We start from the raw sequence: 22,100 nt of genomic DNA, 5'->3' as shown, positions 1-22,100 counted from the left end.
TATTTATTGAGCACCTACTATGTGTCAGACTCTTTCCTAAGTGCTCTGCCTACACTGTATTATTCTCTTTTTACATCAGGTACAATAGACATTAGATATTATCCAGTGTTCCCATTTTCAGGTTAAAAAATGAGGATGCAGAGGGTAAGTAGCATGCCCGGGGCTTACAGCTAGTGAATCAGCAGCTGGTTTCAGCCAAGGACATCTGACTTGGGAACCTTCTTCACCATTATGCGATGCTGCCTCCTACATAATTAGCTGGTTTCTGGGGTTCCATTTTGGGAGGGTATAGAAGAAGTCTGGGGTCAAGGGCTGCACCTGACTTCCTTAGCATCTGACATTTCTAAGGATCGTCTACAGAATCAATTCATCCACTGAAAGTATAGATTCCTGGGGAAGCCAGTTTCCACTTCAGGAGGTTAGAATTCAGTAGGTCTGCCATGAGGTCTGCAAACCTGCATCGTCTGCAGGTCTTTCGGAGCTTCAGCCCAGGCCTCCTGCTCTGAGCAGGGCTGCGATTCTGTTGCCCAAGCAGTCACTCTGCCCTGAGGGCGATTCTGGCCCCAAAGTCACACACCAGTGGACTTTCCCATTTTTACTTTGGGAAACTGGACAGAGTCCAGCTACTTATAGAAGTCCAGCTGCTTGGAGAAGGCAATGGCACCCCCACTCCAGTACTCTTGCCTGGAGAATCCATGCATGGAGGAGCCTGGTGGGCTGCAGTCCATGGGGTCGCTAAGAGTCGGACACGACTGAGTGACTTCACTTTCACTTTTTTCTTTCATGCATTGGAGAAGGAAATGGCAACCCACTCCAGCGTTCTTACCTGGAGAATCTCAGGGACTGGGGAGCCTGGTGGGCTACCGTCTATGGGGTCGCACAGAGTTGGACACGACTGAAGCAACTTAGCAGTAGCAGTAGCAGCAGCTGCTTATAGAAGCAACATGCACATGGGGAAATGAACATAATACAACTTATGAAAGGAAGACCACATTGGTTTTTGGCCATTGGACAAAGCATTTTCTGACTATGCTTGGACAAAGCATTTTCTTTTTCTTTAATAAAATTTTCTCTCCTAATTTTATGCAGTTCATCACTTAACACTATCTTATGGACTTCCCTCCAGACTGGTGCATATGGACGTGAACTAGTTTTCCAGATTCTTGCATGATATTCCACAGTTTGGGGGCTCCAGTTCTGCTCAACCTATATCTACTGATTTAGTCTGTTTAGAGTTTTCCCCGTTGCAAACAATACTGCACTAATCACCCTTGCTTTTACTCTTATTGATGGAGTCCCCAAATGGAAATGTCTTTTGCAGTGTCAACAGGTACATGACGTTTTCATTTACATCAGTTACTTTTACAAAATGTTGAAATTCTTACCACCCTCTTGACAGCACCAGATGGAAATTTCAGTTGAAGTTTCAAATGATGAAGACTCAAAGAAGAGTTAGTCATGACCCAGAGCAAGCAGAGTCTATACCTGACCACAGTTACTCTCACTTACAGCTAATAAGATAACTGCTATCCTTGACCTTCTTCCCAAGCCCTTCCGTTTGTGTGCCTCTCCAGACTCATCACTCTGCCCTCTACATGGTTAGTGAATTAGAGTCATCCCTCGCATCTTCTACTTGAAGTTGTATCTAGGATGATCCATTTCATTTTCCCCTAGGAAAGAAATAGAAAATGCAGATGAGAGATATTGACTTGATAGAAAATGACTTCCCTAGTGGTTCAGTGGTTAAGACTCTGTGCTTCCACTGCAGGGGACACAGGTTCGATCCCTGGTGTGGGAACTAAGATCCATCCACATGCCGTGCAGTGCAACCTAAATAAATAAAATAAAGATACTTTTTTTAAAAAAAGAAAATGACTTTGAAAAACTGTTAAATATCTGATGCTGTCAAGAGGGTGGTAAGAATTTCAACATTTTGTAAAAGTAACTGATGTAAATGAAAACGTCATGTACCTGTTGACACTGCAAAAGACATTTCCATTTGGGGACTCCATCAATAAGAGTAAAAGCAAGGGTGATTAGTGCAGTATTGTTTGCAACGGGGAAAACTCTAAACAGACTAAATCAGTAGATATAGGTTGAGCAGAACTGGAGCCCCCAAACTGTGGAATATCATGCAAGAATCTGGAAAACTAGTTCACGTCCATATGCACCAGTCTGGAGGGAAGTCCATAAGATAGTGTTAAGTGATGAACTGCATAAAATTAGGAGAGAAAATTTTATTAAAGAAAAAGAAAATGCTTTGTCCATGCATAGAGAAAGGCATAGAAGGAGACACACCAAGCATTGTAATACAGATTTCTTAAGGTAGGCGAGATTAGGAGGGGTTTGAGGGCAGTTAATAATTTTTTCCTTTTGTTACGAAGGTTGGGAGGTTTCAAGGGCAAATTTTACTTTTGCGATTAATAAGAAGAGCCCTATGGAATCCCAGCTGTGCTCTCCTTCGAGCACACACTTCCTCCCTGTTATAATCCTTCATCCTTCCCTCCCTTCCCATTCAGTTCAGTCGCTCAGTCATGTCCGACTCTTTGCGACCCCATGAATCGCAGCACGCCAGGCCTCCCTGTCCATCACCAACTCCCGGAGTTCACTCAGACTCGCGTCCATCGAGTCCGTGATGCCATCCAGCCATCTCATCCTCTGTCGTCCCCTTCTCCTCCTGCCCTTAATTCCTCCCAGCATCAAAGTCTTTTCCAATGAGTCAACTCTTCGCATGAGGTGGCCAAAGTACTGGAGTTTCAGCTTTAGCATCATTCCTTCCAAAGAAACCCCAGAGCTGATCTCCTTCAGAATGGACTGGTTGGATCTCCTTGCAGTCCAAGGGACTCTCAAGAGTCTTCTCTAACACCACAGTTCAAACGCATCAATTCTTTGACACTCAGCTTTCTTCACAGTCCAACTCTCACATCCATACATGACTACTGGAAAAACCATAGCCTTGACTAGATGGACCTTTGTTGGCAAAGTAATGTCTCTGCTTTTGAATATGCTATCTAGGTTGGTCATAACTTTTCTTCCAAGGAGTAAGCGTCTTTTAATTTCATGGCTGCAGTCACCATCTGCAGTGATTTTGGAGCCCCCCAAAATAAAATCTGACACTGTTTCCACTGTTTCCCCATCTATTTGCCATGAAGTGATGGGACCGGATGCCATGATCTTCGTTTTCTGAATGTTGAGCTTTAAGCCAACTTTTTCACTCTCCTCTTTCACTTTCATCAAGAGGCTTTTGAGTTCCTCTTCACTTTCTGCCATAAGGGTGGTGTTATCTGCATATCTGAGGTTATTGATATTTCTCCTGGCAATCTTGATTCCAGCTTGTGTTTCTTCCAGTCCAGCGTTTCTCATGATGTTCTTTGTTTAGAAGTTAAATAAGCAGGGTGACAATATACAGCCTTGATGTACTCCTTTTCTTATTTGGAACTGGTCTGTTGTTCCATGTCCAGTTCTAACTGTTGCTTCCTGACCTGCATACAGGTTTCTCAAGAGGCAGGTCAGGTGGTCTGGTATGCCCATCTCTCTCAGAATTTGCCACAGTTTATTGTGATCCACATAGTCAAAGACTTTGGCATAGTCAATAAAGCAGAAATAGATGTTTTTCTGAATTCCACTTGGTCACAACATCACCTCTTTCCTCCTAGCCCTACCCTAGCCTAAACCGGATAGGCCACAGCTCAGGTGGGAATGCTCATTTGGAAATGGGCCGTTTCATTCTATGCTTTATTCATTCCGTCTGCTTGCGGATGGTGGGGTGGGTGGGGATGTTGGCTTGGGACCACTGTCCTGCGACCTAGAGAGAATGGTATGTTGCCCTTCCTAGATCTGCACTTCATGGTTTTGTGCTGCTTTGTCAAATGTCAAATGTATGAATATATCTTTCAGAACAGCCATTTTTCTGACTTCATGGACAAACAAACCGGGTATGTCACTAGGAACTTGCTGGCAACCCCCATCGTGATGGGCAAGGAGGTTCTTGCTGTGTTTATGGCAGTTAACAAAGTAGATGCTCCTGAATTTTCCAAACAGGATGAAGAGGTAATGCTAACCCTGGGCATCCCTTCAGATGCTCAGGAAATTTATTTGTTGTGTAACTGGAAGAAAGATGTCACACCTAATTTGTTTTTCTCCGCCATCTGTAGGTCTTTTCCAAATACCTCAGCTTTGTTTCTATCATCCTAAAGCTTCATCATACCAACTACCTGTACAATATTGAATCCCGAAGAAGTCAGGTAAAGAGAAGGTGACAGTGACTACTTCATGCTGACCTGTTTGACAAAGAGCCCCCCTAAGAGGCAACAAGCGCAGATCCTTCCTAACCACACCCCATGGGTCAGATCCCCAAACTTCCATTCCCGGTGTCCTCTTGTGGTCCCCTCCCCTGTCACATTCCTGCCCCTCTGTCTGTAGGTCCAACTGGCTTGCATTCTTCCGGCTATGTCCTGGGCAGCTGTGGTTTCTTCCTCTTTGAGGTGGCAATGATAATTACAGTACTTACCCCACATGGTTGCTATGACTATTAAATGGTCATTAGATGAATTGATTCACATAAAGCTCTTAGCAGAGCTGTGTATTCCTGGTACATAGTAAAGGTGCTACATTGAGAAGCAAATTGCTCCTCTGTTGCTTCCTTGAGCCAGAGGGATAAAGAACAACATTGGTAGCCAGGATACCTGAGTTGAACTACTGTGTGGACCTCGGTTTCTTCATCAGTACAATGGTGGGAGGGTGGTTGGGACAGAGGACTTCCAAAGCCCTGTCCCATGCTAGCTGTCCAGGGCAGGTAACCTTTGACTAGCTCAGGACACATGGAAGGAGGCAGGTGGCTTTCTTCCCACAAGGGCCAGCAGTAGCCAGTGGGCCCCCAATACTGGACCCCCTGCCCAGGCACTGTCTCTGCATTTGTGTTAGATTACTTGCCCTTTGGAGCCAAAACATTTTGGACATGGAGATCAGTCATGGCTTTCATAAACGCACGGCTTTGCAAAAGGTCTGCTCATCATCCCACCCTGAGACCCCCAGTAGTTTGTTGGACAAGTTCATGTGCAAAAATAGAATTGCATTGTTTGCTGATGTGTGTTCCTTTTATTTCATGCATCTCCTGTTTTCTTCTAATGCTCCTCTTCATACTATATTTTGTTCTGATTGTTTTCTTTGTAATACCTACTTTCAGATTCTTATGTGGTCAGCCAACAAAGTATTTGAAGAGCTCACAGATGTTGAGCGACAGTTTCACAAAGCGCTCTACACTGTTAGAACATACCTGAACTGCGAACGCTACTCCATTGGGCTGCTGGACATGACCAAGGAGAAGGTCACTGTTCCATACGTTTTATCTCCCCTACCGCCAGCTATAAAATGCACATCACATGAAATGCAATCCATTAAAAAACGGATATACTATGTGAACTACTGGTCATGATAGATCTTAAGAATCAGTCCCAAGAAAGTATGGTACTTTCATCTTTTATATAAAGTCAACTTAAAAATCATCAATTACATTTTACATGGAAAAGAAGAAAGGAAAGTATACTTTTTGGAGTAAAAAAGTATCTAGACTTGGCTTTTCCACTGACTTCAACAAGTCTTTTTTTCTTTTTAAAAAATTAATTAGTAGACCATATTCTTTTAGAGTATTTTTAGGTTTACAGAAAAAAAATTAGCAGGAAGTTCAGAGAGTTTCCATACATGTTCTTTTCCTTCCTCTCGTCCTCCCTCCTTCTAACTATGTGTCAGGGTAGGTGCTCTGAATTATTCATTCAATCCACTCAATGACTCTGTAATATGCATTTGGTTATTGTCTCCATTTTACAGATTTAAAAGATTGACTTGTTTACAGCCACAAGTTCATAAACAGCATTACTGAAAAAGAGCTTTAAAATTCCAGAATTATAAATTAACATAAAATGTGCAAACCAATGGCACTCAGATATGGGAGGTGACAGGACAGTTTGCTTAATAGTGTTTAAATATATTTGCCTCCAGGAATTCTATGATGAGTGGCCAGTCAAGCTTGGAGAAGTCGAGCCTTACAAAGGTCCAAAGACCCCAGATGGCAGAGTGAGTGCGGACATCTTTGCTGATAATATCTGTGCCTGGTTTTAGCGGCTGTGTGTAAAGGAAAGAGCGCTGGCCCAAGAAGGACTGGGCTCTAGTCCTAGGACTTCCTGGAGGACCTTGGAGAAGCAGAGAGCACTGGACAAGGAGTTTGAGGTTCAAGTTTCAGCTCCGCCCCAACCAGCTGGGTTGCCCTTGCCTTCACTCGTTTAACTTCTTTTCCGTGAAGCTGGGGTTTGGTGGATCAGTGCTTCTCCACAAGGAGGGAGCTTCAGAGCCTCCTGCATAGTTTTTAAAACACACCGTGCCCAGGCTCTTCTTCTGACATGCTGGACTGGGATCTACAGGCAAAGGCTGGCTTAGATTTACTTTCCCCCTTGATTGCAAGTTTCATAGGAAGCTTGTTCCACCACTGTATTCCCGAGCATACAGGGAAGGGAAGGCAGGGGATGGAATCTGTAGGTTCTTCATCTGCCCAAAGAAGCAGAGAGACTAGTTCTCAAGTCCCTTCCAGCTTTGACAGCGTATTCACCGAATCCTGCTTCTTAGGCACCCATTCAGGGTGCTGGAAGGGGTAAGTGCGCTGTACAGCCGGGAAGGGGAAACATTGACTGAGGCTGAGAAATTCCATGATTTGTTCTATGGAAGTATTAGTCAGATATGTCTGGACAATAGAAATTAAAAGAAAACCGAAGATTCTCCTAGAAGTTGTCAGGGTATATTCAACTTTCTAAAATTAGTTCAGCAGTTTTGTTCATATGATAAGTGGCCAGTGATATTTCTGGTTTTATCATAAGCTTGTAATTAGGACACGAGTAACTTGGTAATTTATGTTACGCGAAGAAATGTGGTTGGGAAATAAAATATTTAAATTTTAAAATAAAGGTTCATTAAGGACAAATGTTTTTCTCTGGGACGTAAGATTTTTCTCATATTCTCTCTTTCCTCTTAGGAAGTCATCTTTTATAAAATCATTGATTACATTTTACATGGAAAAGAAGAGATCAAAGTCATCCCGTGAGTACTGCCGTGGAGCAGCTGCAGGAGTTGCCCTTTTATGTTTGTATTCAGTGCATTTCTTTGCATAGCGATGATTTTTTTTCTTCTCATCTTCCTCAAGGACACCTCCCACGGACCACTGGACTCTCGTTAGTGGGTTGCCAACATACGTTGCTGAAAATGGATTTGTAAGTTATTGAACAAATTTGTTGCAGTCCATTGGGGTTGCTAAGAGTCAGACACGACTGAGCGACTTCGTTTTCACTTTTTACTTTCATGCATTGGAGAAGGAAATGGCAACCCACTCCAGTGTTCTTGCCTGGAGAATCCCAGGGATGGAGAAACCTGATGGGCTGCCGTCTGAGGGGTCGCACAGAGTCGGACATGACTGAAGTGACTTAGCAGCAGCAGCAGTAGCAGCAGAACAAATTTGAATCTTAAATAATATTGGATGAAACTCTCATTAGCTAAGAGATAGGAACAGTTGCAAAGGCAAGAACGCACCAGGTAAGGGTAAGATGGCCACTTTGGCACAGGACACAGGAAAGAAGAATCTTGGCAGTCGGAATGAATGTGAACTAGAAACTCCTTGACTCCACAAGAAAATATTTAGTCAACACAAGAAAGACAGAGCCATCTCCCAGCCTCTTATTCTGCAGCCACACAAATTTCAGACATCCTGGTAGTTCATCTATGATTCATGCTGGGTTTAGTTTGGCCTTAAATATAGTTCCCCTTGGTCACGACTTTTGAAACTCGGAAAATTACTGACAAAAAGAAAAAATACATAAGGAAAGGACTTTGCCATTGATTGCAATGCAAAATCCATTGAGTTGATAGTGGAGGTGAAGATTTTTGCCCTGGTCTCTCATGTGGGGTTGGGGTGTGGTGGGAGGGAAGAGTAGGCCAGGTCTGGCTGAGAGAGATCAGGGGTGGGAAGACAACAACGGGTCCCATAGACCTCAAGGTCAGAGGACCAGTAGCTTTCCCACTTGGCCTTGACCATACTCTCCTTCCTTTTCATGGCTGACTTCTCTCCCTAGTGGGGCTCCTCCACCATCTGTGTCATTTTTTTGGCATCAAGATACCTCCCTGCAAGAATGTTCCCTGTTTTTTACGTTTCTTTATGTTGGCATCTTTCCTTTCCCCCTTCAAACTCAAGTTTCCAAAAACATATTTTTATAGCATGTATTTGCATAGTTGGTTTTTTCTTTAGTGTTGTCATTCTGTTCATGCATCTTCATTATTTAGTAAATGAGCATGTGAATTACAGTGACTCAGGGGTCACATGGGAAGTGAAACAAAATTTAGGTTGTTTAATGTCTTTTCTTTCACTGTCACAAATTTGCCTCCGCTTAGTGTGAATATTTCTGGATTCAGAATGGTGACAGAGTAAGGAAAATTCTGTTGTGACTGCAGGTAATCTTTCTATGTAGTGATGCTTTACCCTAGGGTTTCAGGGAGGATGCCTAACTCTGGGCTTAGTTGGTTACACAACAAGTGACATGATCTCTTAGTGTAGAGACATGTTGAAGGGGAAGAAAAGAAAAAGGAGAGACAATCTTATGTCTTTTAAGAGTAAACAGCAATATATACTAACAAATATTAAAAAATAATTGAATTTTTTTTTTTTTTTTTTTGCTGAACGACACAGCTTGCCTAGATCTTAGTTCCTACCAGAAATTGAACCTGATCCCTGACAGTGAAAGTGTGGAGTCCTAACCACTGGACCGCCAGGGAATTCCCTTTTTATATATATAACTGAAATATTTTTAAATGTCATTCCTGACCTGGTGGTATTGACCAAAGTATTCCAATTCATTTCTAACGGAACCTGCACATGCCACAATTTTTCAGCCTCACTGAAACAGCCAAGTAGCCTGGCCCTTGGCTTCTGTCCTTTGGTTTCCTGGCAGCCCATCTATCAAACTCCATTTGGGGTTTTTTATCAAGTTTGATATTCCCAAAGTTGCCACAGGTGGTATAAAGGAATTCATGCACCACTTAAATTTTTTTTTTATTGGAGTATAGTTGATTTACAATGTACTTGTTAGTCTCTGCCAGACAGCAAAGTGAATCAGATGTACCTGTACATACATCTATTCTTTTTTGGTTTCTTTTCCCGTATAGGTCATTACAGAGGATTAGAGCAGAGTTTCCTGTGCTATACAGAGGGTCCCTGTTACCTGTATTATATGTGTATGCTCAGTTGCTCTCTCATGTCTGACTCTTTGCCATCCCATAGACTGTAGCCTGCCAGGCTCCTCTGTCCATGGAATTTTCCAGGCAATAATACTAGGGTGGGTTGCCTTCCCTCCTTCAGGGGATCTTCCCAATCCAGGGATGGAACCCACATCTCTTGCAAATCCTACATTAACAGGCAGATTCTTTACCACAGTGCCACCTGGGAAGCCCTATTTTATACATCAGTTCAGTTCAGTTCAGTCGCTCAGTCGTGTCCAACTCTTTGCGACCCCGTGAATCGCAGCATGCCAAGCCTCCCTGTCCATCACCAACTCCTGGAATTCACTCAGACTCACGTCCATCGAGTCCGTGATGCCATCCAGCCATCTCATCTTCTGTCGTCCCCTTCTCCTCCTGCCCCCAATCCCTCCTAGCATCAGAGTCTTTTCCAGTGAGTCAACTCTTCACATGAGGTGGCCAAAGTACTGGAGTTTCAGCTTTAGCATCATTCCTTCCAAAGAAACCCCAGGGCTGATCTCCTTCAGAATGGACTGGTTGGATCTCCTTGCAGTCCAAGGGACTTTCAAGAGTCTTCTCCAACAACACAGTTCAAAAGCATCAATTCTTTGGCACTCAGCCTTCTTCACAGTCCAACTCTCACATCCATACATGAGCACAGGAAAAACCATAGCCTTGACTAGACGGACCTTAGTTGGCAAAGTAATGTCTCTGCTTTTGAATATGCTATCTAGGTTGGTCATAACTTTTCTTCCAAGGAGTAACCGTCTTTTAATTTCATGGCTGCAGTCACCATCTGCAGTGATTTTGGAGCCCCAAAAAATAAAGTCTGACACTGTTTCCACTGTTTCCCTATCTATTTCCCATGGAATGATGGGACCGGATGCCATGATCTTAGTTTTCTGAATGTTGAGCTTTCAGCCAACTTTTTCACTCTCCTCTTTCACCTTCATCAAGAGGCTGTTGAGTTCCTCTTCACTTTCTGCCATAAGGGTGGTGTTATCTGCATATCTGAGGTTACTGATATTTCTCCCGGCGATCTTGATTCCAGCTTGTGTTTCTTCCAGTCCAGCATTTCTCATGATGTACTCTGCATAGAAGTTAAATAAGCAGGGTGACAATATACAGCCTTGACATACTCCTTTTCCTATGTGGAACCAGTCTGTTGTTACATGTCCATTTCTAACTGTTGCTTCCTGACCTGCATACAGGTTTCTCAAGAGGCAGGTCAGATGGTCTGGTATTCCCATCTCTTTTAGAATTTTCCACAGTTTATTGTGATCCGCACAGTCAAAGGCTTTGGCATAGTCAATAAAGCAGAAATAGATGTTTTTCTGGAACTCTCTTGCTTTTTCCATGATCCAGCGGATGTTGGCAATTTGATCTCTGGTTCCTCTGCCTTTTCTAAAACCAGCTTGAACATAAGGGAGTTCATGGTTCACGTATTGCTGAAGCCTGGCTTGGAGAATTTTGAGCATTACTTTACTAGCGTGTGAGATGAGTGCAATTGTGTGGTAGTTTGAGCATTCTTTGGCATTGCCTTTCTTTGGGATTGGAATGAAAACTGACCTTTTCCAGTCCTGTGGCCACTGCTGAGTTTTCCAAATTTGATGGAATATTGAGTGCAGCACTTTCACAGCATCATCTTTCAGGATTTGAAAGAGCTCCACTGGAATTCCATCACCTCCACTAGCTTTGTTCGCAGTGATGCTTTCTAAGGCCAACTTGACTTCACATTCCAGAATGTCTGGCTCTAGATGAGTGATCACACCATCGTGATTATCTGGGTCATGAAGATCCTTTTTGTACAGTTCTTCCATGTATTCTTGCCACCTCTTCTTAATATCTTCTGCTTCTTTTAGGTCCACACCATTTCTGTCCTTTATCGAGTCCATCTTTGCATGAAATGTTCCCTTGTTATCTCTAATTTTCTTGAAGAGATCTCTAGTCTTTCCCATTCTGTTGTTTTCCTCTATTTCTTTGCATTGATCGCTGAAGAAGGCTTTCTTATCTCTTCTTGCTATTCTTTGAAACTCTGCATTCAAATGCTTATATCTTTCCTTTTCTCCTTTGCTTTTCGCTTCTCTTCTGTTCACAGCTATTTGTAAGGCTTCCCCAGACAGCCATTTTGCTTTTTTTGCATTTTGTTTCCATGGGGATGGTCTTGATCCCTGTCTCCTGTACAGTGTCACGAACCTCATTCCATAGTTCATCAGGCACTCTATCTATCAGATCTAGGCCCTTAAATCTATTTCTCACTTCCACTGTATAATCATAGGGTATTTGATTGAGGTCATACCTGAATGGTGTAGCGGTTTTCCCTGTTTTCTTCTATTTAAGTCTGAATTTGGTAATAAGGAGGTCCTGATCTGAGCCACAGTCAGCTCCTGGTCTTGTTTTTGTTGACTGTATAGAGCTTCTCCATCTTTTGCTGCAGAGAATATAATCAGTCTGATTTTGATGTTGACCATCTGGTGATGCCCATGTGTAGAGTCTTCTCTCGTGTTGTTGGAAGAGGGTGTTTGCTATGACCAGTGCATTTTCTTGGCAAAACTCTGTTAGTCTTTGCCCTGCTTCATTCCGCATTCCAAGGCGAAATTTGCCTGTTACTCTAGGTGTTTCTTGACTTCCTACTTTTGCATTCCAGTCCCCTATAATGAAAAGGACATCTTTTTTGGGTGTTAGTTCTAAAAGGTCTTGTAGGTCTTCATAGAACCGTTCAACTTCTATGTTAATCCCAACTCCCCAATTTATCTCCACCCCATAACCATAAATTTGTTTTCTACATCTCTGACTCTATTTCTGTTTTGTAAATAAGTTTATTTGTACCGTTTAAATTCCACATATCAGCCATGTCATATGGTACTTGTCTTTTTCTGTCTTACTTCACTTAGTATTATCATTTCCTGGTCCACCTGTGTTGCTGCAAATGGCGTTTTTATTTTGCCCCACTTTTTAAGCACTTCTTCTCTCCTAGATGTTTCCCAGGTAAAGATTTTATTGTCCAAATATCAATTTGGAGAAAACTAATGCACCAAAAGCCAACTCATTGAATGGTTCATTTGCCAAGTCATCAATTTGCCATGTAACCAATTTGCCAGAATCGATTCCAAAGGCTGTGGAGGATTTTCCCCCCCAGATTTTGTTTCTATCACAGATTCACTGCATTTGCTTACTGCTCGCTTTCACCTCTCAGCTCCTGCCCTCAGCCCCACCCCTGATGTCATCCTTTCTACTGGCAGCCCAAGACTGATGGCAAACTGGTGTAAATCTTGTGCAAGGCATTTCTTGTCAAATTGCTCATTAGACAAGTTAGCATTCCCAGAATGATTTTCAGAGAACTGACCTTGAGCCATTTTGGGAGACTCCAGAATTGGGGTGAACAGACATCCCGCTTTGTGTGGGACAACCTCCCTTTACACTGCTGTCCTCGTGAGTTTTTAAGTCTTTCCTTTCACTCCGAGCTGTGTCACCCTGTACTATATATTTCAAAAGGCAGGATCCGTTAAAAACATAATTTCTGTGTATAGAACAGGATTTCTCAAACTTGTGGACTTTACTGACATTGTGGGCTAGTTCTTTGTAGTGAGGAGCTGTCCTTTACATCGTAGGGTTTTTAGCAGCCTCCCTGCCCATTAGATGCTAGTAGCACCACCCTGCTTCTGAGAATCCAAACGTCTCAGAAGTTGCTAAATGTCCTCAGGAGGATAACATATCCCTGACTGAGAAGCACTGGTCTAGAGGATGATATCAAACATTTCAGCAGACCCAGCCAGAGCAGCGCCATTCCTGGGGGCCACTTGTGTGTGATATGATGGTGGGTTCTGGTAAAGAGAACAAACGGCCATGACTCAGGATCCCTGGGTACCATGACTCAATCCTGCTTTGGGCAAATCCCATGGCAAATCCCTTGATGTGTCTGGATTTTAACATCATCATCTGTAAAAAGAGGTTGTTGACTTACTTAAGAAATGAAACACTGAAAAGTCTTTAATAATAATAAAAATGGTCTGGAGTTTTAATCATAATTATGATGCTCCTCCAAACTGCTTGAAACTTTTCCATTTAGCTTTTCAAACTTTTCCCTTGATATTTTTTTCATAAACCCCTTGTAATAAAGGCAGGCTTTTGGACGAGCTATCCCAGAGGCCCTTCAGTTGGACCTTGCTGAATTTAGGGAACATGTGCCCACAGAGTTCTCATTAAACCAGTAAATCCCAGCTCTGAATGAGAAACATTAGACTTCAGTTGAGTGACTTTTTAGAGTTAAAAACATTAGAAAATGAAAATGAGTTTCTAGAATTACATTTGTAGAATCGAAGCAAGAAATGCAGGATCAAACCAAGTTAGAATCAAAATGATCTGTAAACTTAGAGAGAGAAATGGGGAGGGTAGAGAAGATTACTGAATATTTGAATACTGAGTTAAAAGGAAAGCTTGGCCTCAAGGACCTTGATTCATCTATAGATATTCTCTAAAGGCCCAAAAGCCTGGACCAAAATAGATACTGCTGACTGTAAGGTCAGAAAAGAGAATTAAGCTGCTTTTTGTCTCTTTGATACACACCTGAAGGATGCTGACCCAATCAATTCATGTTTTTTTATTCAGATTAGATCATAAAATTAATGGATAGCACAAGTGATTCCTGATATACTAACAAAAACTTTGAAAGATGGCCACATCTGCTTTGTAAGAGTCGTCAGGTAAAGAACCCTCCCGCAATGCAGGAGACAGAGGAGATGAAGGTTCAGTCCCTGGGTCAGGAAGATTCCCTGGAGAAGGAAATGACAACCCACTCTAGTATTCTTGCCTGGAAAATTCTATGGACAGAAGAGACGGGAGGGCTACAGTCCATGGAGTGGCATAGTTGGACATGACTGAGCGACTAAGCACAGCACATTTGCTTTCTATGAGTAAGGGGAAAAACAAGGGTTGACATGGCTCAGCCACTCCCAAACAGCGCTTTCCTTGGGTGGAGGAGCCGGCAGAGTTAGTATCATAGAGGGAGAAGCTGGCTCCTACCTTCCATTTTCAGGAGTTTGGTGAGCAACTTGTTAATCCTAGGTCAGTTTGAAATCCCCCATGGTGGGTGTACTTACAACATGGAAATTGGTGAGTGATGCAAATTAGGGCTCCCCACTCCCCACACCAGGAGAGGTGATTCCAACCCTCACTGGAGAGCTCAGTTCTCCTGTTATCCCATGAATTTAAAAAAAATCACTTAACGTCTTTGGGCTTCTGTTTCCCATTTGGAAAGAAAAGCTTAAACAATTATCAAAGTGCCTTCTAACTTTAAAATGCTATGATTTAAAGTAATTTAATTTTGGTGAGAAGAAAGATGCTGCCTTTTATTAAGACCCATTTGTGGGTCTGACCTGATAGAAGGATAATTCAAAATGAACAAAAATGGAATGACTCCTTGTCCTTATGGATGTGAGCAATCGTCTCTGAATTTAGTACGTAAAGCCATGTCTCATAGTGAATATTTACTCTGGTATACCTAAAAGGCTGTCTGGTTTTTTCCTCCAGCCCTTAACCACCTTCTCCCAACCTGGATCCCACATCAGAAAAGAAAAAAAAAAGAAAGAAAATAGTCTTCCCAGAATTGCTGCCACACCTGCCAGGCCTTTCTGCTTAGCTTCCTCCTCTCCTTGGTCTGAGCAGCTAGTTGCTTTGAATTTGGAAGTAGATTCCTTAGAGGCAGGAAGAGTAGGGAGGAGCAGAGATGGGGCTAAAGGTCATCCAATGTCTTACTTGGCGGAAGAGAAGCCAACGGTTACCCAAACAGGTCCTCCGGCTCTTAATCAATCGCAATTGGTCAGAGGCCAGCGCAATTGGTCAGAGCCTTCAGGCAAGGCTTTACTGGCACTCTTGCTGCGGGCAGGAGGGAGCACAAACGAGAAACAGGTTGCTCCCTGGGTGGGGCGAGCTGGTGCCTTAACTGGGGTGAGGTTGGGGGCGGATTGGTGGGTTGGGCCAGAGGGTCCGCCCACCCCCTTGGCTGTGCTGTGTCCCGAGGTCAGTGCTTTTGCTCCCCACACCTCAGAAATGGCCATTGGCTTGTGACGTTGTTTGTATCTTACTGTTTACGTTTTGCCCCAACTGGGAGTGCATGCAGGTATGTTTAGTCCAGTGTTCCTGCCTGGAGAATCCCAGGGACGGCGGAGCCTGGTGGGCTGCCGTCTATGGGATCACACAGAGTCGGACACGACTGAAGCGACTTAGCAGCAGCAGAGTTTCTCTGTATTCTGTTGCTGGAGGAGACGTTTTCTCAGACAAACACTCTGGTTAAGGGCCGGTGCCCATCTGTCTCAACTCCAGTGTGTCGCTAGCTCATTTGGTCTCGCCAGGCCCAGAGTGAATAATGTGCTTGCGAGCGCTGGAAGCCTAGGGAGGAATCCCTTGCTCCCACGTCCTTGCTCTTTCTGGTCTGTGTTTAACGGCTCCGTTTGCTTTCCAGATCTGCAACATGCTGAACGCCCCGGCGGATGAATACTTCACGTTTCAGGTAAGCATCCTTTGCCACACACCCCCACCCCGGTCAGTGCAGGGAGCAGGGGCGGCACTGCCTTCCCGCCCCGCCAGAGGCCGCCTGGTGCTCAGGGGTGACCAGGAAGCACGCACAGGGCTTATGTCCTGCTCACCCTGGCTGGCCACCACGTAGCAGGTTCTTCAGGCAGAAAAGAAGAGAGGGGAGAAGAGAAAGGGGGGTGAGAGAAGGAGGTAGGGAGTTTGTCACTCTGGCATTGGTGGGGGTGGGGTGGGGGGATGGCTGGGGGGACTGTCGCTTCTCCGTTCTCTCCCATTCCTGGTCATCTAGCGGTCTGGGCACAGCACAGCCGCTCAGTAAATGGTCTCCGCCTGAGTGAGTGGCTGAAAACATCGGACCACCTGGATTCAGCCCTCTGCAGGTTTCTCAGACCCTTCCCAGCGGCTTATTGCTGCCGTTAGGAGAAAAAGAAGCTTCCTGTTGGGTTCTTGGGGGCTCCCCATGCTATCAGACTCTTGGTTTTAATTTTTCCTCCTCCAACATCCAGAGATACCCATCCCTACCTGTCCCCTCTCTCACCCCCTCCCCACCTGACCACTGGGACAGCCTGGCTTTTGGCCCCACAGCCTCTCCTCTTCTGGCTTTTAGCCCGTGCTGTTCTGTGTCCTGTTTTAACAAGCATGTCCTGTCTAGTTAGGAATAGAGACAGCCTTCCCAGTGGGGACCACTAGCGCTGTCTTCCTGTCTACACAGACACACCCGCAGAGCCCCCTCTCTGCCCACACCAGGGTGAAGGCGACCTAGGGTCGGAGGTGTTTCCTCAGCAGCAAAAGTGTCCAGGCCGGAAGAACCTGTGGCCACTCGCCCAGTTTCAGGGCAGGTTTCCCTCTGTGCTCCCTGCTCATCCTTCTGCTCGATGACATGGAAACACGCAGACGCCATACTCAGGCCACCATGCAGTTGTCAAAGAGTTAGCAGGGCCGGAGTGGGTTCCTAGGACTCGTGGTGCTGGTTGGAGGAGTCTGGCGCCTCCCAGGAACTGGCCTGTGTTAGTATCCTGGGGCCAGGAAGTGGAGCCTCCGTCCTAACAGTGGATTTCTGAGCCCAGCAGCCACTGGACGGTCATCCTTCCCACAATCAGAGGCCCGAGAAGTGTGTTTTCACAGGCACTCCACTGATGTTTCTTGTGGAAGCTGGGAGATTCCTATGGGCTGGAGGTTTACCCTAGGTGAGTGCCCAGCCTCCTCTGAACCATCAGAGCCCTTGTTCCAGGTCCTTCCTCCTTGTAGTTGAAGGCCTGAGTGTGACCACACGGTGCCCAGCCCTGGCCCCTCTGTTTATGGTAATTGCATGCCAGGAAAGGGTGCACAGGCAGGAAGAAGGGGGCATGGACTCTGTAAGGTGTCTGAACCTTAAGCAGTTATTGTCTGGACAGGGAGGTCAGGAGCTGGCCCAGAAGAACCAAGCTGCGTTTTGAGGTGTGAGGGCCTGTGCTTTCTGGGGGCTTCATGTGGCTTCCATGGGAGCAGCCATACAAGGCTCTGATGGTTCAGAGGAAGTTGAGCACTCACCTGGGGTAAACCTCCAACCCATAGGAATTTCCCAGTTCCCCAAGAAACATCAGTGGAGTGCCTATGAAAACACGCTTCTTGGGCCTCTGACTGTGGAAAGGATGACCGTCCAGTGGCTGCTGGGCTCAGAAACCCACTGTTAGGGCAGGGGCTCCACTATCCCAGGCCCTGGGATACCAACACAGGCCAGTTCCTGGGAGGCGCCAGACTCCTCCAACCAACACCGTGGGTCCTAGGAGTCCCCTGCAGCCCTGCAAACTCTTTCAGAGCTGCACCGTGGCTGGAGACACTCCCACCCAGCCCTCTGTCCATCCCTCCCTCCATCCTTGGACTGGGGTCAGGACTGCAGCTTGGGGTGCTCTCAACCTCCCTCTCCATTTCCCCTTTTTGCATCATCCCAAAGAGCAGACTCAGGAAAGAGTCCCCCTTCTCCCCAAGCCTCCACCCTACCCGCCCTCCCCTTCTCTCTCCATCTGCCCACACCCACGTCCATTCTCACTGGTCCCTCTTGCACCTGAGAAGTGTAACGGAAAAACCAATGATTCAAAGGGAACTATGGTCAGAGCAAACCTGCAAAGGCAGTGGTTCTCAAACTATGTTCCTTGGTGGCATGAGGTATGAGCTTCCTGTTGCTGCCATAACAGTGACTACTCGGTGACTTAAAGTGACACAACTGAGTTATCTTGCAGTTCTGGAGTCAGAGGTCTAATATGGGTCACACTGGGCAACATTCAAGGTATTGGCAGGACTGACTTCCTTTCTGAAGGATCTGGGGGAGAACCGGCCTCCTTGTCTTTCCCAGCTGCTAGAGGCAGCCTTGGCTCATGGTGCCCTTCCACTTTCAAAACTAGCATCGCATCGCCCTGACCTTGCCACTGTTGTCATTTGTCCTTCTCTGATTTTTGACCCTGACTCTCTTTTCTACTTGTAAGGATACTTGTGATTATATTGTGTCTACCTGGAAAACCCAGAATAATTTCCCTATTTTAAGATCAGCTGACTAATAATCTTAATTCCATCAGCTAGTTTAATACTCCTTCCACACAAAGTAACTTGTTCACAGATTCCAGGCATTGGCAAGCAGACATCTTCGAGGTGTTCCCTGAAGTGAAGTAGGGACTTCTTCTTTAATATCAATTAAAGTGATCCCAATTCACAGAAGAAAAAGTACATAGGATTTTCTCAGTCTTAAGTTTTTATCCTACTTTTCTTAAGTGTTAAGTTCCTTCTATCACTTTTCTGTGAACAAGCTCTAATTTAATAGCAAAACACATGAACATGAACAGGTAATGAATACGTACTGAAAAACAGAGGCAGTAAAACTTATTTTGGAAGCTTTTAAAAATATATGTACACCCAGGTGCTTATGGTTGTGAGGTTATTTTGCACACAGGTAATAACTTTCTGTTATTTTGTCTCTGATCTGTGCGAGGGTATAAGTATATAAATGCTTCATAGTATTTTCCAAAACTGAAAATTTTGAAAACGACTGTGCACTACTTTTTCCCCCCAGAGCTTTGACCGTTAGGAAGCATGAATTGAGCCTTGGTTTCTTTGCTTCTCATTCCAAGTATAAAGAATTGGAGAAGGAAATGGCAGCCCACTCCAGTGTTCTTGCCTGGAGAATCCCAGGGACAGAGGAGCCTGGTGGGCTGCCGTCTATGGGGTTGCACAGAGTTGGACATGACTGAAGCGACTTAGCAGCAGCAGCAGCAGCATAAAGAGGAGCTCTTCAACTAAATAAGCAGTTTTTTATTGAGCCTCCCTTATATGCCCAGCACTGTCCCATTACTTAGGTAGAATTCAACAGTTTATGGAACTGCTCTTTGGTTAGAAAATAGCCTCAAAGACAAAAGCCAACAGTTCAAAGCATTTGGAAAGTACCTAAGTTGTGTGATCCAGGCTAAAAGTGCTGATGGAATTCTGAAAAAGGAAAGTTCCACGGGGCTGAAAAGCTAGAGAAGCCTCCCTGGGAGAGGCGAGACTTAACCTGCATCTCTCAGGATGAGTAAACAAGCTGAGAGCAGGCAGAAGCAGGAGCGGTGTGGTGTGTTGAGGACTTGGCTCTTTGCTTTATTGCGTACTGTGCAGGTGCCACGCGATGGCTTTCAGACTTCCAAGGACTTCAGAATCTCCTTGGAAGCTTATTTAAGACACGCTCCCGGAGGTTTATGAAACTGGCTAAAAAAGAAAGATCTGTTGCCCTTGATTCTTGGCCAATACTTTGAGAAGCACTCCTGAAATTCTGTGTGTGCATCCCCTAACAAGCTGTTATCTCGAGGCTGGGGACTGACTCCTTCATCTCTGCACCTCAGCAGCTAACCCAGGTCCTGAAACATCACGGGACTTGACAGACGTTTACTAAGTGGTGCCACACCACAGAACAAAGGACGATCGTGGTGGATCAGTCAGGAAAACAGAAACCACGTTAGCTGTTTCAACAGAATTTAAGGAATTAGCTAGATAGGTATTGGAGGACAGAAAAAGTGAACAGGGAGCACTGAGGTGACAGAGGTGAATGCTTCCCATCCTAGGGCTGGGAAAGGGATCAAAGAGAAGAGGGTAGGGTTGTCACAATACAGACACTTGGTTCTAGGATAATTAGTCAAATGTACAAGAGTGCTTTTATGACTGTATAGTTCTAGCCGTGCTCTGTCACAGCATAGGAATTGTGCATCGAACACCCCCAAAGTATTCTTTATCTAAATTGAAAGGAACCTAAGTGGGGGATAGCAAGGGGATGGCTATAATGGGGTAGTACAAGTGAGCCCACCAGTCATGGATTAATTCTCTCAATTCCAGGGACGTTGTACATAGCTACATATGTGATGAATTTGCATAAAAACAGCCCTCCACACCCCCACACATGCACAATTAAACCTGATTAAGCTCCATGGATCATACCCATATGTATTCCCTGGTTTTGCTAGTGTAGCATAGTGGCACAAGATGATAACCATGAAGAAAACTGGGTAAAGGGCACATGGGATTTCTCGGTACATTTCTCTTGCCACATCCTGTGAATATATAGTAATTTCAAAATAAAAAGTTGAAGAAAAATAACCTGTGTCTTTTTTGTTTGTAGAAAGGACCTGTAGATGAAACTGGCTGGGTCATTAAAAATGTCTTGTCCCTGCCTATTGTCAACAAAAAAGAAGACATTGTGGGCATCGCTACATTTTACAACAGGAAGGATGGAAAGCCTTTTGATGAATATGATGAGAACATTGCTGAGGTGAGTGCAATTATACAATAATGGAGGGAGATGAAATTCATGAATAGAGGGTGCATAATTGTTATTCTGGAAAGATGTTTCCAAAGTGTAATTAAGACATGAGTCACACACGCCTGCTGTCAATACGTTGTTATTGTGTCATTTCTGCTTCCTGATCTCCATAAAACTGCACTCCTTTCTACCAAAGTGTGAATGTTTGACTTAATCAAAATTCTTTCCAGAACTAGGAAACTGGGGAACAGGTTTCTCTCTCTTTTTCTCCCCACTCCCTTTGTTCCCCCTCTCCTCTTGCTGTCACCCCCAGCCCTCTCTGATTCAAGTCATGCTTTACCTGATTGGATTTGGGTCATCCCCTCCTCTAATAAAGTATTCATGGTGCATGAAGCACTTTGAAAATGAGGGCTTAGCCAATTTTATTGTCTGGGGCTGACTATTAGTATTGTTTTCTTAGATTAAAACAAGAAACTGGGTTTTTGATGGGGGAAGAGACATTGATGGGTAGGAAAGCATGCAGACTGTTGCCTCCAAATCAATTTTCCTTTAATTTTAGAGAATTGAATTACATTTTATCAATTTCAGACTCTCACACAGTTTCTTGGATGGTCTCTTTTAAATACTGATACCTATGAGAAAATGAATAAGCTGGAGAACAGAAAGGACATAGCCCAAGAAATGCTCATGAACCACACCAAGGCTACGCCTGATGAAATCAAGTCCATTTTGGTAAGTGAGGAATTCAGTCCTGTGGAGATTAGATGCTGTTTAACCATGGCTTCTGGAATTCACCTAAGTACCCAGAGGTCTGACAGAGGAGAATTAAGTTTAGTCCTGGGCTGAGGAGGGGGAAACAGAAAAGGAGGAGGGGTCAGGGAGAATTTGGATGGTTCATAGTACACAGACCCTTACTGAATGTCCAGGCTTCTTGGTTGGAACAGCTCTTTGTTTAAAATAGCTCTGTAGGAGCTGGAATAGTCAGGTCTAGATTGGAGTATTAGCACAGAAAAAAACATTTCCAGGGAGGGAACTGTCAGCTGTTGGCCATGTAATACTCTATAACAACCGTGACCTCTCAGTTGTTTATGAAAATAAGTATCTATTTCTCATGCATTTGTGGGTTGCCCAGGCTTTAGCTGATTTTGGTTGGGCTGTAAGCTGCATTTGCTTGGCTCTCTGCATCTGTTATCCTTGATCAGCAGCTACCTGATAGATGTTCTTCTCGTGGTGATGACAAGTGCCAGACCCCAAGCCCAGCTGTGCAAGCTCATTTCAAGTCTTCCCTCCTATCACATTCACTAAAATGTTCAGTGTACCAACATGACCAAATCAACATCAGGGATGATTGGGGAACCTTTGCTAGAAGTGTTCTAATCACCAAATGAAGGGGAAATATCACACACCCATGATCTCTATTCCTTTATTTCCCTAGCTTTCAGAGTATGTCTGATATAGTTTTCCTGTTTGTTTTTGCTGGGTGGTTTGAGATGTAAAAGAAATTTGAGAATTTGATATGTTGAAGATGAAAATGTCTGGGGAA

General features: G+C 44.4%; 1 protein-coding gene across 1 annotated transcript in view; it reads left to right on the top strand.

The window, feature by feature from the left end:
- The window catches only part of PDE6C (phosphodiesterase 6C), a 59,208-nt gene that overhangs the window by 5,476 nt on the left and 31,632 nt on the right, over positions 1–22,100 (top strand). Inside the window, exons 2-10 of the mRNA XM_005698229.3 lie at positions 3,898–4,050; positions 4,155–4,244; positions 5,186–5,326; positions 5,998–6,072; positions 7,022–7,086; positions 7,190–7,256; positions 15,731–15,778; positions 20,417–20,566; positions 21,146–21,289. Coding sequence (XP_005698286.2) covers positions 3,898–4,050; positions 4,155–4,244; positions 5,186–5,326; positions 5,998–6,072; positions 7,022–7,086; positions 7,190–7,256; positions 15,731–15,778; positions 20,417–20,566; positions 21,146–21,289 — 933 coding nt within the window. The remainder of the gene's footprint in view (positions 1–3,897; positions 4,051–4,154; positions 4,245–5,185; positions 5,327–5,997; positions 6,073–7,021; positions 7,087–7,189; positions 7,257–15,730; positions 15,779–20,416; positions 20,567–21,145; positions 21,290–22,100) is intronic.

This window comes from Capra hircus, chromosome 26, assembly GCF_001704415.2.
Source record: "Capra hircus breed San Clemente chromosome 26, ASM170441v1, whole genome shotgun sequence".
Classification (NCBI taxonomy): Eukaryota; Metazoa; Chordata; class Mammalia; order Artiodactyla; family Bovidae; genus Capra; species Capra hircus.
Note: the sequence above shows the minus strand (reverse complement) of the source record. Positions and strands in the feature narration are given on the sequence as shown.